General features: G+C 46.2%; 1 protein-coding gene across 1 annotated transcript in view; it reads left to right on the top strand.

Moving 5' to 3' along the window:
• EGFR (epidermal growth factor receptor) overlaps positions 1 to 17,224 on the top strand; it is a 198,278-nt gene that overhangs the window by 148,392 nt on the left and 32,662 nt on the right. The window contains exons 5-14 of the mRNA XM_032304894.1: positions 12 to 80; positions 1,140 to 1,258; positions 2,527 to 2,668; positions 4,216 to 4,332; positions 8,116 to 8,242; positions 8,338 to 8,411; positions 9,223 to 9,313; positions 12,248 to 12,447; positions 13,347 to 13,479; positions 15,469 to 15,559. Of these exons, the coding sequence (XP_032160785.1) occupies positions 12 to 80; positions 1,140 to 1,258; positions 2,527 to 2,668; positions 4,216 to 4,332; positions 8,116 to 8,242; positions 8,338 to 8,411; positions 9,223 to 9,313; positions 12,248 to 12,447; positions 13,347 to 13,479; positions 15,469 to 15,559 (1,163 nt within the window). The remainder of the gene's footprint in view (positions 1 to 11; positions 81 to 1,139; positions 1,259 to 2,526; positions 2,669 to 4,215; positions 4,333 to 8,115; positions 8,243 to 8,337; positions 8,412 to 9,222; positions 9,314 to 12,247; positions 12,448 to 13,346; positions 13,480 to 15,468; positions 15,560 to 17,224) is intronic.

Here is a 17,224-nt window from a genome sequence, read left to right on the forward strand (position 1 = left end):
TTACATTTTAGGCCAAAAGTGTGATCCGAGCTGTCCCAATGGAAGTTGTTGGGGTCCGGGAAAGGAGAATTGCCAGAAATGTAAGTCAGCAAGCAGCATTTCAGATCAATGCGGGTCCACTTTCCTCCCCTTCCACGCAGCAGACTGTGTGCCTTTTCCTTGGGAGACTCCAGAAGGTCAGATGGCAGCAGTCGAGAGAATGACGGTCTTGCCGATCTCCGTGCGCGCGGTTAATCCACTGTGGGCTGGTCGGGGCACCCCGTCTGCCATAAATGAGCGGAAGGCAGCCACACACAAGCCAGCCAGTTTCTTTGAACCATGCGGTTGGCATATTTTCCTGGGAACAGAAGACTTGCCCGTGTTGCCTGTCCCCTGCCCCTCTGGTTTCCTTTCCCTCGGGGACGTGTCTACAGAAGCAAGAGCAGTACTTTGCAGGAGGGTTTTTCTCCAGGAATCCTCATTTGGGAGCATGGGCGGCCAAGGGATCTGGGGACATCTGCCTCAAATTTCACCGTCTGACCTTTGGTTTAATTGTGATGTGACAGTTTCATCCTTTAACTCACCACTTTCTGGCAGGCACATTTGTTATCGGATGGCATTTTCCGTATCACCACAAATCTCAGTCCTAACTAGCGCGTAATTACTGAGCGCGGCTAAAAGTCTAGCCCTGACCTGGTCAGTCCTCCGAAGTGACTGAAAATCAGTGGGAAAAAGAGGCGGAATACAGAAGGGTCACGATTCTGGGGCGCCTGTGTGGCTCACTGGGTTAAAGCCTCTGCCGTCGGCTCAGGTCATGATCGCAGGGTCCTGGGATAGAGCCCCGCGTTGGGCTCTCTGTTCAGCAGGGAGCCTGCTTCCCTTCCTCTCTCTCTGCCTGCCTCTCTGCCTACTTGTGATTTCTGTCTCTGTCAAATAAATAAATTAAGAAAAAAAAAAAGAAAGAAAAAAGAAAGGTCACGATTCAGTGTGATTTGGCAGAACGCGAAGTTTCGCAGCCCTAACAAGCTGGGGAACTGCTGAATTCACCCCCCGTTGGCCGCTTCACCCACCGTTTTCAAGGGTTCTGCAGGGTGCCTGAGGGGTGGCCCTTCCACCCTCCCTGGCTCTTGAGCTCACCGGTGACCTTTGCTCCTTTTCAGTGACCAAAATCATCTGTGCCCAGCAGTGTTCGGGACGCTGCCGCGGCAGGTCCCCCAGCGACTGCTGTCACAACCAGTGTGCCGCCGGCTGCACGGGGCCCCGCGAGAGCGACTGTCTGGTAAGGCTGACCCCCCCCCACCCCCAGCCGACCACCCCCCGGGGGGCTTATCTTGCCATGGCTGAGAGGGGCTTCCTGTGGGAGAGATCACTAAATCACACTTGTGGGAGCACTGGCCAAGGGGACAAATCCCCCTCTATCATCTTGCCTTCGACACTTACTGGGTGACCTCAGGCAAATCCTCTGACCCCTCCGTGCCTCAGTTTCCTCGTCTGAGCGTGATGCGTAGTAAACGGCGCCTTTTAAGTGCTCCAATGACACAGTGCACGTGGCGTCCGTGACTGGGGCCTGGGCGTGGGATGAGCATCAGTACTAAATACGAGCTGTCTGGCCTTAATGTTCTTCGTGGCCATCGGCTCTGTTGTCACACTCTCTGTCATTCCATCTCAGTCTAAACCCACGGAGTTGACACCGGAAGGCCCCTTAGCATAAATACACAGAGACAGTAAGGCACGTCCCTGGAGTCGCACAGACTTGAACGCGTGGCTGGAGCTCTTCTGTCCCATCCCCAGCACAGCTCAAAGCCTCCTGCCCGCCCCCGCCCCAGGGGGGCCCAAAGCACTGGGTCTGGTCCCTGTTACTGCAGAAAGCCCTGACGAAAGCCTCCTCGCTCCAGTGGGCGGTGGGCACTACCCGGAGGTGGCCCCCATAGTGTGCACCTTGGGCGTCCTAGAGACATGAGGGCCGGCAGACGCGAGCCCTGGACAGCCCCAAGTGCCAGGAGACGCCCATTGTCTCCAGAGGAGGAGGCCCACCTAAAGTGGGATCCAGAAAACGCCCGTTTCAGGGAGGCAGAGGTTGTTAAATGCCAGAGGCTGCATCCGACCTGGTTGGTCTAGGCTGGAGGGGAGACGGCCTGGGGGTCTTCGGGTCACCCGTGTATGTGGTCTGGTCACCTCTGCACAGCAGCCTTCCCCAGTAGCGTTTTCTGCAGTTTGGCAACACATGCCAAAACCCATCCTTACGTGTCCCCTATGAGGGAGACCCAGGAGATTGAATTTAAAACTAATTTCACTCCACAGGGACCCATCTAGCTGGTGAACTCCTTCATCATTTGTAAATAATAAAGATGTGGGTTTTTATCATCATAATCCGTAAATTATCACAGCTAGGACAGAACAAGAAAAATCATACTTTTAAGGTCTTTCCGACTCTTCTGAAAGTGCTTCACTAGGTTTATGGGGCGGGAGGGCAGAATTGCTTGGTTTTGCTTTAATCAAATCCTGGACGTCAAGAACTATAACCCGAGCTTTGTACTCCTGTAACAGGTGTGCCGCAAGTTCCGCGACGAAACCACGTGCAAGGACACCTGCCCGCCGCTCATGCTCTACAACCCGACCACCTACCAGATGGACGTCAACCCAGAGGGAAAATACAGCTTTGGTGCCACCTGCGTGAAGAAGTGCCCCCGTGAGTTCATCACATGCAAAAAACCCTTTCATTTATCAGGCGTCTCTTTCCTCTTTGTCTCCCCCTGGGATCCTGGAGTCCCTTGTCTTGGGGAGTCTTTGGGTCTGTGTGTTGGCCTCACTGTGAGGCAGGTCACCAAGTGCATGGGTGAAGAGTCAGGTCACCACCGCAGTGACAGGCGATGGCTGGTGCTCTGCTGACCAGTGTCTGTTCTGGAGTCTGTGGGGGCCAGGACAGGGACTGAGGTCCAGCTATAATAGCCGTCCAGAATATTCGGTTGTCTGTTTGGGCCACTTCACTGTTCAGCTGTTGTGCCCAGCAGGTCTTGAAAAGACCTAAATGAGAAAGCGTGTCAGGAAACCTGCCTTCTTTAGTGGTTAAGATTCTGGTGAAAATTGTGCCTCTTAAGGGAACTAGAACTTCAGAGGAGTCCCTTTTTATGTTGTTTGGTTTTGTTTGAATTGTTTTGGGTTGGCTTTTGCTCATTTGTGTTTGCATCAACAGGTGGCTCTAATGTTCAGGGAAATGATGATGGGAATTGTGTCCTCATAGAGAAAGTGTAGAGTTGTCGAATTAAAGGAGCATTAGAAACCAATCTTGATTTCTAGGAGGGGAGATCAATAGAAAAAAATTGGAAGCCCAGCTATGAGGGGGAGACTTGCCTGACCAGATTTGTGGACCCAAAAACTTTTTAAAATCCTATGCAGAAAAAAAAAAACCAAAAAACAAAACAAAAACACAGAAATAGAATCGAATGAACTAAAGTCTTACAAAATTGCCACAATGATGACACAGGTGTCGTCTTTGAGGGAGAGTTTAACAGGTAGAGTTTAAAAACCCACAGGAAACCAGAGCCTGAGAGCAAAGGCAAACAATTTATAGAATGAAAATCGCAAATGACTGGTAAATATGTTTGAGGACATACTTGGGGAAGTCAAAACGGGAACACATAGAGCCCCCAAAACATATTGATGTTTGTGTTAATGTTAACACTAGTAAGTTACTCCAAAGGGAGGGGAGGCTTAGGAGATGGTGAACGTGCATGGCTCGACGCAGAACCCAGCTGGTGGGACCAACCCCCCGGCCAAGGGAAGCTTGTCAGGCTGGGCGGGACCGTAGAAGGCAGCACGCTGGCCACGGGAATTCCATCCATCCGCAGATGTGGACTAGTGGGCTTTGATCAAGATCACTTATTTTAAATAAACATTCAGACTTTAACCACAGGTCGTGAAGGTCGAGTTGACAGAAAAATGAGCCGCAAAGACATGTTCCGAACCTGTGAGCAGACCCCAGGCTCTGTCTATCCCATCCGTTTCCTGCCTGTGATGAGCTATATTTCTCCGTACCGTGGTTTGATAAGCTGTTAAAACTCTTGAACTTGACTCCTTTTCTGAGGGCAACCTTTCATTCTTTGTCCTTCAAGTAAATAAAACCAGAGGGTTAGAGGCCCTTTTCATCGGCCCCTTTGTAGGAGAACATGAGGCAATTGTGTGAGGCCCAGGAACACCTGGTGTGGCTTTCATCACCTTCCTTCCTTGTCCCTGCAGGTAACTATGTGGTGACCGACCATGGCTCGTGTGTCCGCGCCTGCAGCTCCGACAGCTACGAGGTAGAGGAAGATGGAGTCCGCAAGTGTAAGAAGTGTGAGGGGCCTTGCCGCAAAGGTAGGAAGCCTTCAGGGTATGGGGACAAGGCTTTTCGTCTGGTCACAAAGCTGGGGTCCACCAGCCCGCCCAACATCACAGGTGGAAGAGATCTGAGCTCATCTCTTCCTTCAGGCTCAGAAATTTCTTCCTGCCTTCATATCATGCCCTGTTCCTGGAGGCTCCTCAAGGCCAATTTACTCCTGCTTATTAATTTGCCTTTTACTTTACTTTTTTTTGTAAAAACTTCCCCACACCCAGAAATGTTGCAAGAGTAGTGCAGTGCACACCCGTATGCCTTTCACATAAATTCCCCACTTTGTAATGTTTGGCCCCCTTGCTTTCACTGTCTTTATACTTGTGTCTGTACGTGTGTGCGTGCTTGGGCACAAGTTTCTTCTGAACTACAGGACAGTTACAGATATTGCAACACAGCACCCCTACATTTGCCAGCATGTTTTCTTACAATTGGCGACATTCTCCTAAGTAATGAAAGACGCGTTCACATCAGGATCACTTAACATCAACTCAGTAGTCTTTTCTAGTACCCAATTCAACTCAGGCTTCCCTCTCCTGTCCCATGTAAGTCATTTTTAGCTTCTTCTCAGTCCAGAACCCAGTCAAGGATCATGGGTTTCATGTAAATGTCCTGCCCGCGTTATCTTCGTTGGTCAGTAGCTGTGTCTCAGCCCCACTCCCCTCATTTGCTTTCTTCTGTCTTCCATGACCAGCCGTGAAGTGTCCAGCCCAGGTGTTTTGCACGATGTCTCTCAGTTCGGCTTCATTGACTGTTTTTCCATGGCCGTCTTCCGGTTGGGTGTTTGGGACAGGAGTGTTGCCTAGGTCATGTTGATTTCCTCTCATTTTATCAAATCAGGTGTCATATGATGCCATGTTATTGCATTACTGATGGTGACATATTAGTAAGATATCTTGGTGGGTATAAAAGTGATTTTCTTTTTCTATCATCCCATTTATTTACTGACATTCTTTTAAAAAAAAAAATTAGTTCCTATATGAGGTCATGGAATCTTCTTTATTCAGTTTCCTGTCTGTTCCTGTCATTCATTTGGGTACTTGAATTGTCCCACACATGGCCTCTCCAGATGTCTCCTGTGTCCCTTTCACACACCCCAGGTCCCAGTCATGTCTTCTACTCAAAAGATACTACCTAAACTCTGTACTTTCCTTCTTAACCTTAATAGGCCCTGGAAATCACTCCAGATAAAGTCATATGAATCTTCTTCATCCTGTGGTACAGCTGTGTAGGCTCCCTTCTGTGGCTGTACCATAATTTATTCAATGGATCTCCCTTTATGTGGCCATTTAGACTGTTACACTCTTCTGCTATTACAAATAACATCTGAGTGCATAGCTGCTTACCTTGGGTGTCCACTTCCGGTGCCACCTTCCCTGGGGAGCCATCACTCTTTTCAGTCAAAACGGATCACTCCCCTCTTTACTCACGTTTCACATTTCACAGGTGTCCCCGTGGGGCAGAGTCACCTTCCCTGTTCCATGTCATTGAATTCTCCCGATGCCACAGGGAAGTCTGTTATTAGGATTCCCATTCTACAGATGAGGACACTGAGTAACAGAGAATCTCAATGACTTGCACACAGTTCAACAGCTAAGAATGGCAGTCGAGATTTGAAGTTCATGCAGTCGAGGTCCCAAGCCAGACCCTTGAGCTTGTGGGCCAAGTCCATGTCTTCCTGGTCTTGCAACTCCTTGGGGCAGTTGGGGCAGTTGGGGCAGGTGCCCTGATGGAAGAGCATCCTTTGGCTTCAGGAGACTGTCTGGCAGAGCAGACATGGAAGGAGGAAAATAAGAATGTGGGGTAGTACCGGGCACAGGGGAAGTCCGAGAGAGAGGGTTACGGTCAGCATCCTCAAATGGACTGATAGAATCAGAGATGGTTTTGGTTTGGTTTTGTTAATTTTGTGTTCAACAAACAGTTTGATTCGCCTGTAATTATCATTCCCTAATTTTCTATACATCCCCAATTCCGATCCCTTTGGCTACAGGGCAGTACCCCTGGGTAAGGAAGGTGGTGCCAGGGAAGTCTAGGGGTGCATATACAGTTGGTCTCTGGATTTAGGATTTAAGTAACCCCACCACACTGTCATGCACAAGCAGAGAGAGCGAGCCTGAATATTCTCTCCAAACCATGGAATTCTCTGCCAGACCTGTAATTAAATGGCAAGTCTTCATAGGGCCCCCTCATTCGCCATTGTCAGCCAGACCCTGTGAATCCTAAAGAAGCCAGGCCCCGAGTCCCATAACTCCCGTGTGTTAGATGCAGCCCTAGAAGGCTGGTTGAGCCCTTCAACCCAGGACTCCTTAGAGCAGCTCCTCAGAACCAGAGAGAAACATGGCCCATAGGGTGAGCCTGGAGACCCAGTCTTGGCCACCAGAGTCAGCCATGGCTGGTTTCCTTACGAGCAACAAGGGACTCCCAGTGGAGTGGAGCGCAAGGTCATGGAGGAAGGGGAGTGGGAGGGGTGGCAGTTCTGGTGCAACAGAGCTTAACTGCTCCTCCTAGAACCCCGGGCGAGGAAAGAACAGGACCTTATCCTGAGCAATGAGATTTCCAGTGATTATACTTCAAAGTCAAGATAAGTCTGGAAGATAGGTACCAAAATTGCTCTGCAAATTCTAGAGGGAGAATTATAACAGATAAGCGGACTTTAGGGTGGAGATGGCATTTGAGATGGAAATTTAGGAGTGGATATAAATTAATAAAGGGGCTTGGAGTGTGGAAAAGGGCCTTTGAGACTGATGGAGCAATAGGACACAGATCAAAGCATTTGGTTCAAGTAAACACAGGGGAAGAAAAGCAGTTTATCTGATAAAAGTTATTATAGTATTCCCTATGACGTAATGTAAGACAGCCATTAAAAACCATGTTCGTAAATAGTTTTTATAATATGAGGAACATTCACAGCAGAAGAGTAAAAGAAACAAAACACACAAAAACCCAACATAATCTGGTATGACATAACCCTGGAGGGTAGCTGGAAATAACATTTCTCAAAATATCCTGCAGTGGAAACTCTGGTCATTTTGGTCCCTTGATTCTACTTTGCAGCATTCTCAAATGAACACATCTTGCTCTTTTTAATAAAAATAATCCAGATCCATTGTTTCTCTAAAATAGACAATGAGGTGTGCCTGGGTGGCTCAGTGGGTTAAAGCCTCTGCCTTCAGCTCGGGTCATGATCCCAGGGTCCTGGGATCGAGCCCCGCATCGGGCTGTCTGCTCAGCAGGGAGCCTGCTTCCCCCTCTGTCTCTGCCTGCCTCTCTGCCTACTTGTGATCTCCGTCTGTCAAATAAATAAATAAACTCTTAGAAAAAAAATAAAATAAATAAAATAGACAACAAGCTGTAACCCAGGTTAGGACCATAGAAACTGTTGAGTTTTAGTCAGAGGAGTGGCTTGATGAGAGCTGGGCAGAGGCGGCCCTGGCGTCAGCAGCTGGATCCCACTGCCAAGGAGGGATGGGGGAGAGCAATTGGGCTAAGTCCTAAAGTGGGAATATCGTGAGGAGGAGAATGCAAGCCCAGCTGAGGGCATCACCAGCCATGAGGATGCCATAGCCTTCTCCAGCCACCCAAAGCCCAAGCCCTCACCCTCATTACTGGTACCAGCGGGCCTGCATTCCTGTCGAAGGAATGAGTGATGGCCTGCAGGGACGGACTCATGGCTACAATTCTCTTCCCGCTCTCCTCTGCGCGGGGAACCCGAGCTCTTCTGAATTCAACATATGTGAAGGGAATAAACATCTCCCTTATCTTTACAGTGTGTAATGGAATAGGCATTGGCGAATTTAAAGACACACTTTCCATAAATGCTACAAATATTAAACACTTCAAAAATTGCACGTCAATCAGCGGAGATCTTCATATCTTGCCTGTAGCGTTTAGAGGGTAAGTAACAGAGGAAGTGACTGGAACAGGGAAACGCAAAATCCACTTTGTTCATGGGCAGACACAGTTAATGATCATTCTGTTACTTGTTTCAGTGACTCCTTCACGCGTACTCTGCCTCTCGATCCAAAGGAACTGGACATTCTAAAAACTGTAAAGGAAATAACAGGTGTGTGCGGCTACCATGTCACATGAACATGAATGGGAAATGGGTGTTTTAGAGAGAGAACTGGTGGCTTCCTCTGCTTCTCTCTCAGCATCATAAAAACATTTCTTCTGAACTTCTACCATTAATGACTCGTGAGTTCTTTGATAGTTTTCATGATCGCAATTTCCCCTGCATGGAAGAGGTGAACACTTTAATCAGAGCCTTGAGTCATCCCTGTGAACATGTTTCATCCTCGTCTCCTCGGCCCTGGCCAGACATCCTGATGACCCAGTGACGTTTGAGGGTGGGGGGAAAAGAAGGGCAGAACCCTGAGGGAACAACATAGGCTCTCGGGCCCACAGACTGGCCCTCATATGCCTGCCCTCCCCCCTAAAAAGGGAGTAATTGAACCTAAATAACAAGACTGTTTTGAGGATTGGAATTAAGTAAGGAAAATATGTGAATCTCCTTCTGTGTGCTGATAGCTCAAAACATGGTGGTTGCCATCAAGAGCAGAGAGGGTTAGGTTCATCAGCTTTGGAGCCCAGCCCAGCTATCAGGGCCATGGCACCATGGGATGGCTGTGGGGGAAGTTGGGTGGTAGGAGAGATGCAGCAAGGGATGGGAATTCTATAAGAGAGGCAAGTACCCACTGTAAAATTGTGCCTTGGCTTCTATCTACCCATGGGTAGATTCTTGGCGAAGATAGCAAAAAGAATCAAATCAAATCTTCACCTCTCCTGCTCAGATAACAATGTCTGAAGATTCCTAAAATGTCTCCTAAAGACATTTCTAAGTGGTGGGTGTCTGAGCCTTCCTCTTGCCTTTCTAGGGTTTCTGCTGATTCAGGCCTGGCCCGAAAACAGGACTGACCTCCATGCTTTTGAGAACCTAGAAATCATACGTGGAAGAACAAAGCAACAGTAAGTTGACCCTGCACAAAGCCTGGTAGATTATTTATTTATCTATTCTGAAAATAAGAGCCCATGAAGAGTTCGAAATTAGACTTACACAACTGTTATAAAGACCCTCCAGAGAGCTTGCACAATTGTTAACCTCTCACCTACACATGGTACGAGGACAAAATGGCGGAATTACCATCGGTGCCATGGTGTTGACTCCAGCACCAGACATCACTCAGATTTAGCCGTTTGCCTGTGAGCGCCATGTTGCACTTAGCTGTTGCATCTTCTCGGTCCCTTCTCATCTCTCACTGTCCCAACTTCTACTCTTATCCTTTATAGCCTTGACAGTTTTACCTAGTGCTGGTCAAACATTCTGTAGAATGGCTGATGTTTCCTCATGATTCGATTGAGGTTGTGCATTTTTGGCAAGAAGACCACTGAGGTGACATGTCCTTATGAGCACATCTTATCAGAGGGAGTGGAGAGACTTTTTAACAATAAGTGTTTTGTTCAGGATTGCCACTTTTCCAACTCTGACAAAAAAAAAATCACATATAAGTATCTTTGGTACGGTAAGAGTAATAATGAGTTTTGTGGGGAAGAAGAGTTTGAGAATCTCTTTGTCAAACCTACCTTAGAAACAGTCTGATGTGGGGGCACCTGAGTGGCTCAGTTGTTCAGCTTCTGCCTTTGGCTCAGGTCATGATCCCAGGGTCCTGAGATCAAGCCCCACATCGGGCTCTCTGCTCAGCGGGAAGCCTGCTTCTCCCTCCACCCTTCCCTCCGCTTGTGTTCCCTTTCTCTCTGTGTCGCTCTCTGTCAAAATTTATTTTAGGAGCGCCTGGGTGGCTCAGTGGGTTAGAGCCTCTGCCTTCGGCTCAGGTCCTGGGATCGAGCCCGGCATCAGGCTCTCTGCTCAGCAGGGAGCCTGCTTCCCTCTCTCTGTCTCTGCCTGCCTCTCTGCCTACTTGTGATCTCTGTCCATCAAATAAAAAATTAAAAAAAAAAAACAACCTTAATAATCTACCAAAAAAATTATTTTAAAATTTCTAAAAAAAAAAAAAAGTCTGATGCTTAGAAATACTACTCGTTAATTGACCCTAAACATGATATTCAATATTAAAGAATATCAGAACAAGTACACATAAAATATATATTGCTTTTTAAAAACCATCTTGGCTTTGCATCTCTGATACTAACTGCACAGAAAAACCCTTTTGTTCTGAGTTCTCAAAAATATTTCTTTTGCCCAAGATTCATGCAGAGACAAGAGAGATCAGTTTTTTTGGGTGACAGAGATGTACCACTTGACTTAGTTTTAGGAATTTAAATAAAATTAGAATCACTTTTTTTTTCCTTTTCACATTTAATGAGGAGTCCAGTGATACACAGGGACAGGGTGACCACCAGCTCCAGGTGTGGCTCACCAGGGGAAGGGGACTCCGGCTTTGTTCAAGGGTCTAGGCTTCTGTGGGCACATGGCAAGAGAGAATTTCTAAGTGGTAGTGCTACAGGTCTCCTACACAGGCTTCCTCGCTTTCCTCAGGAGCCAGGTTGTGGGAAGGGAGGAGGAGGAGGAGGATGGTGTTGGGAGAGAAAGAGAAACAAGGAGAGCAGGAATGTCCACATTAAACTTGTCATTTTACCTGATATCTCCTCATTCAGTGCTGTCTCCACTGGTCCATTTTCTGTCCTGGTGTCCCATGAGCTTCCTAAAAGTACAGATCTCTTTCCTATGGTTTTCCATCATTTGCACACAACAACCAAGCTCAAGGTGTCCAAAGTCTTCTGTGCTCTGGCCTCCTCCACCTTCCCCAGACGTCTTGCCCAGGCCTCCCCACTTTCAGGTTTCTGCTCCAGTAGAAGCCCCTGGTTCTCAGCACCTGTCAGCTGCTTTCTTGCCTTGCTGCCCTGCCTGGTGGTCCAAGACTTCCCTCCCTTCAGCGTGAATTACTTTCATCCAGTCACTTGATGGAAACCCATTGATAGCCATATAGAGTTCTAGCACAGAGTTGGGTCGTTTGAATGTTTGTTCAATAAATGGATGGGTGGTGAATGGATCAGTGCATCAGTGGATGGATGGATGGATGGATGGATGGATGGATGGATGGATGAGTGGGTGGTTGGATGGACGAATCCATGAATGAATGGATGGATGAGTGGGTAGATGGGTGGATGGATGGCTGGATGGGTGAGTGGGTGGACGGATTGTGAATCCATGGATGAATACATAGATGAGTGGTAGTTGGATGGATAGGTGGATGTGTGGATGCATAGATGAGTACATAGATGGGTGGAGATAGATGAACAGAGAGGTGGAAGGCTGGATGGATGGACGCATGCATCCATAGATAAGTGGATGGACAAGTCAAGAGACAAATGGGTGAGTGGGTGGATGGATTGTGAATCCATGGCTGAATAGATAGGTGAGTGGGCAAATGGACAGATGGGTGGATGGATGGATGAATAGAGAGGTGGAAGGATGGATGGACGCATGCACGCATAGATGAGTAGATGGACCAGTGGATGGATAGATGGGTGAGTGGATGGATGGATAGATGAATGGGTGGGTGGGTGGGTGGGTGGATGGAAAAAATGAACTTGTGATTTTTTTTTTCAAGTATTTGGATATTTAAAAGGTTAGAACATACTTTCAATCCCCAGGCCAAAAAAAAAAAAAAAAAAAGCAGTAAATATAATAATGACATTAACATTTATTCAGCCCCCCATATGCCACTGAAGTCAAAAATACTAAGTGAACAAGGAACTGGCTTTTCCCTATTGCTTAAAAAAACCTCTTGTAAGTTGCAATAAAGACGTACTACAGTATGACTTAGAGTCGCTGGCAAGCAGTTTGTAGTAAACATCAGGTGGTCCAGAAAATAAAAATAAGGTTTTAAGTGATAGAATCTTTTTGCAATTGTTCACGTTATGTTTCTTTTTCCACTGTAGTGGTCAGTTTTCTCTTGCGGTCGTCGGCCTGGACATAACGTCCTTGGGTTTACGCTCCCTCAAGGAGATCAGTGATGGGGATGTGATCATCTCGGGAAACAAAAAATTGTGCTATGCGAATACAATAAACTGGAAAAAACTATTTGGGACTTCAAGTCAGAAAACCAAAATTATAAACAACAAAGATGAAAAAGGCTGCAGTAAGTAATCACTCCGGCTGATTGTGGAGATGGTTCCCTTGGGTCGTTTATTTTAATCTAGAATATTCCCAAACATTTCAATTACATTTTCATTCCTGAAGAAGCAGATTAAAAGAAATCTGTGTATTCCTAATTTGTGAAGTTACCATATCAAATTCCTTGGAATTGTTTCCAGTTCGCGTATTTCACAGGATGAATTTGCCTTGAGGCTTAAGCTATCGATTATTTGTAATTAATGGAAATCAATTTTGTATTATTTTACCTGTTAGCCATAGGTTTCTCCCTGTTCATTTCAGCCTCTGATGACTGTAGCTAGCAACACACATGCACACGCCTGCAGATAGAATGAACATTTTATGCTGACATTTCCTAGTCTGATTAGGGAGCCATAGGACACTGTGGAAGCTGGACATGTGCACTGCCTGGTCACTGGGAGAAGCAGGTCTGCGTTCATGCCCCAATCCTAGCCCTTCCTAGCTTCCAGACCTTGATCGGTTTACATAGTTTCTTCAGGCTTTGGCTTTCTCAGTGATTCTTGCTGCCAGTGAGAGAATGAAATGAAATTTTTACATGTAAAACTCTTGGCCCAGTGCCCAGCACATGGCAGGAACCACAAACCTTCCCAGTGTTTCCATCAGCTGTGACATTCATCAGCGGAATGCTGCCCAGGTCCAGTCCAGGAACTCTTGACTCCCAGTGGGGAGAACGGAACTTGCATTTGACCTCAAGAAGCCAATTGGGTGTCCCTGCTTCTTGGCACCCCTCCCCCTCTGCACGTCCATGCTGCTCAAGGTCACAAAGGACCCAGCACCTCATTTACCGGTGTGGGTGCGTTCACGCTTGGCCCCTCTAGTCACAGTGCTGCAGCTGACCCCTTGTGGCTCACCCTGTCTTCCCAGAGGCCATGGGCCACGTCTGCCATCCTTTGTGCTCATCAGAGGGCTGCTGGGGCCCAGAGCCGAAAGACTGTGTGTCCTGCAGAAACGTCAGCCGGGGCAAGGAATGTGTGGAGAAGTGCAATGTTCTGGAGGGGTAAGGTTCTTTTGTAACCCCTTGATTTTGCTAAAAGATAAGGAGATTGTTTTTCTAGGTTTATGGTTGTTCATATTGATCCTATTGCTTTTTTTTTTTCCTTCCTTTTTTTTTTTTTTTTTGTCGTATATTTATTGACAGCTGTTTATCACACAAGGAAATGAACAAACGTTTTTCATGACTTATACCAGTCCACCAATTTATAGAGTCTCTGTTTTGGAAATCTCTGCTATTTTTCTAAGCCACACAAAGTTCCCAAGACAGACGAAAAAGTCGTAAGTGGTTCATATGGCCGAGACCACAGTCATCTAGACTTTTCTTTGCGAGACACTCTCCCTACTGTGTCCAAAGCAATATAAATTACATTTCCTCATTAATTTTTTGTTTTATGTTCAAGAAATATTGAACCATGCATATAACTTTAAATGTAACCATGGACAAAGGAATAAACAACCACATAACCACTCTTGAATTTATCTGCAATCAGTAGAAGTACAGTCTGTCGATTCTCTGGGAATCTTGAGATGGATAAAAAGCTTTGAAGGTCCTCGAATAATGACTAAAAATAAATTAATAGGAAAGTACAATTGAAGGACCGATGCAGAAGCTTTTTTTTTTTTTTTTTTAATTTAAAGAACAGGAAATTTTGTCAGAGAGAAGGAGCCATAGGAATTACATATGAGTACAGGAAACCTCCCTTCTTGTTTCACTGTCGGGGTCTGGGCCATAGCACAGATCCAGAAATATTCAGGAGCAAGATGAGAAGACCAAGTCCAGTTTTGTACGAACCCTTTAGCAGATCGGCTCAGTAACCTGACCGAGTACGTTGTATAATTGACAGTGTTGTTTCAACAAGAAATATCCGTGCAATCCTTACTCCTCCAAAAGAGACACGAGTCTCATGGTTTCTACATCGTTTTAAAGAGAGATGGAACTGGGGCGCCTGGGTGGCTCAGTGGGTTAAGCATCTGCCTTCGGCTCAGGTCATGATCCCAGGGTCCTGGGATAGAGCCCCTGCTCATCGGGGAGCCTGGTTCTCCCGCACCCCCTCCCCCAACCCACCACTTGTGTGCACTCTCTCTCTCACATAAATAATACAATCTTTAAAAAAGGCGGGGGGGGGGGAAGGAATTCAAATAACCATGTTGGTGGTCCCTTTCTGTTAAGAACGTCGTTGTCTGGTAGCAAGTACTCAGCCTGCAGGATGGACTCCTCCCACAGGTGTTATAACTCAGGGAAGAAGGGAAGGAAAGAACCAATTGGGCATATTTGGTTTAATTGAGGACATGAGGGAGGACTTAGGGAACATGTTGAGGGGTGTAAACACTCCTCGTTCACTGGAGTGAAGACCTGTAGTTAATTCCCAGGCAGCTTTCAACCTCAGTAGCTGCCATCACTGTTCTGTCTTTTCAATCCAACGTGGCCTTCTTGCTTAACATTGATCTGGACATCCTGAGGAATAGCGAAACTCTTACAAGCAAAATTTTTCACACCTGTATTGCACACTTAGGGTTTTTGTTAATAACCATGGAGTACGTTCTAACGTCTCTCCTTTCTTTTCCTGTACATTAATCTACGGTTAATCATTTCTCTCCAGCTTGCTTTAAATATCCATGAATCTGATGTTGGGGATGAGGTTACCTCTTAAGGACTATGACCTTTTTCATGTATTGGCTTGTTTGCCTAAGAGACAAAAACTGCGCCTTGTAGAATAATGCAGGGAAGATGTTTGGATTATGAATGAAGCTTGTGTATTTGTTGAGGGGAAAGATGACCAAGGATTCAGTTAATACAGTCACTTTATGATCTCACAGTAGAGTCCTGATTGCCCACAGCTGCATGTTGACCTGAAATTTTTTGGTATTGCTGGAAAAGAGGATTTGCATCCTCTGAAATTTCAGATGGATCAACTCAGATGATTGTAGCCACCCAGCATTTTGAAGCAGGATCTCTAGAGACGGTGCTGATCAGTTTCCTTTCTTCTCTCAGGGAACCAAGGGAGTTTGTGGAGAACTCCGAGTGTATACAGTGCCATCCGGAATGCCTGCCCCAGCCCATGAATGTAACCTGCACGGGACGGGTGAGGAGTGCGTTTGATGTTAGCCCCTCCTACATCGTAGGGAGAAGGCTCCCAGCAGTAGAGCCACAACACTGAGCCAACATGTGACCTCACAGCTGCGTCCCAGAGAGGCTGTGGTTGAGCTGACGTCATCACACACCCCATTGCGCAGGAGCACTCACCTTTCCTGTCCAACACCTCCTAACAAGTTTAATAACATCTACTCTTTCACCAACAGGCCTGTGGTAGACTGCATACCTTGTCAGCCAGTTGTCACCATTTTGACATCTGTCGTCACTGCTTCGTCACTTTAATCAAACATCCTCAATTCTGATTTAACATCAGTTCACAACTATTCAAAGCATTTTTTTTATTTCATGTAAATCTTTATCTTTTTTATTATGTTCAGTTAGCCAGCATATAACACTTTGTTACAATTTGATGGAGGGTTCAACAGTTCATTAGCTGTGTATAACACCCAGTGCTCATCACATCACGTGCCCTCCTTAATGCCCATCACCCAGCTACCCAATCCCCCCACCCCTTCTGAAACCCTCAGTTTGTTTCCCAGAGTCCAGAGTCTCTCATGGTTTGTCTCCCCCTCTGATTTCTTCCCATTCAGTTTTCCTTCCCTTCCCCTGTGGTCCTCCACACTATTCCTTGTGTTCCACATATGAGTGAAACCATACGATAATTGTCATTCTCTGACTGACTTATTTTACTTAGCATAATCCTCTCCAATTACATCCCCTTCAACGTAATGGTACATATTCATCCTTTCTGATGGCTGAGTAAATTCCATTGTATACATGAACCACATCTTCTTTATCCTGTCATCTGTTGAAGGGCATCTCAGCTTCTTCCACAGTTTGGCTATTGTGGACATTGCCACTATGAACACTGGGGTGCATGTGCCCCTTCTTCTCACAACATCTGTATCTTTGGGGTAAATACCTAGTAGTGCAACTGCTGGGTCATAGGGTAGCTCTATTTTTAATGTCTTGAGGAACCTCCACGCTGTTTTCCAGAGTGGCTTCCCCAGCTTGCATTCCCACCAACAGTGTAAGAGGGGTTCCCTTTCTCCACATCCTCACCAACATCTGTTGTTTCCTACCTTGTTAATTTTTGCCATCTAACCAGTGTAAGGTGTTATCTCATTGTGGTTTTGATTTGTATTTCCTGATGCCAATTGATGTTCAACATTTTTTCATGTGTCTGTTAACCATTTGTATATCTTCTTTGGAGAAGTGTCTGTTCATGTCTTATGCCCATTTCTTGACTTTTTTGTGTGTGTTTTTTGTGTGTGTTGAGTTTGAGAAGTTCAGAGCATTTCTAAAGAAACACCTAGCAAAACTTTCCAAAATTCAGTTTTCTGTCTACGTTGTATTTTAAAGAATAGAAATGAGAATTCAGGTCCCCCATCACACCAGTATCCTAACTATAGTTAATCCTTAATATTATGTTTAAGGACATGTGTGTGGATTTGAGCTTCAACAGCCATATGTAAATCTACTAATTAAAAACGTTTTTCAGAAGTTGTCTCTGAATTGGGCAGAAGGCTGTGTTTTGAGGCATAGGCTGCCAACATGGCAGGTTACAAAGTAAACCAATGGTTTATAAGTTCACATGGTGTTAGGGTACATTTTCATCGAGATAAATCAGTTGGTGATACTGACTTTAGTCATC

This window comes from Mustela erminea, chromosome 11, assembly GCF_009829155.1.
Source record: "Mustela erminea isolate mMusErm1 chromosome 11, mMusErm1.Pri, whole genome shotgun sequence".
NCBI classification, from domain to species: Eukaryota; Metazoa; Chordata; class Mammalia; order Carnivora; family Mustelidae; genus Mustela; species Mustela erminea.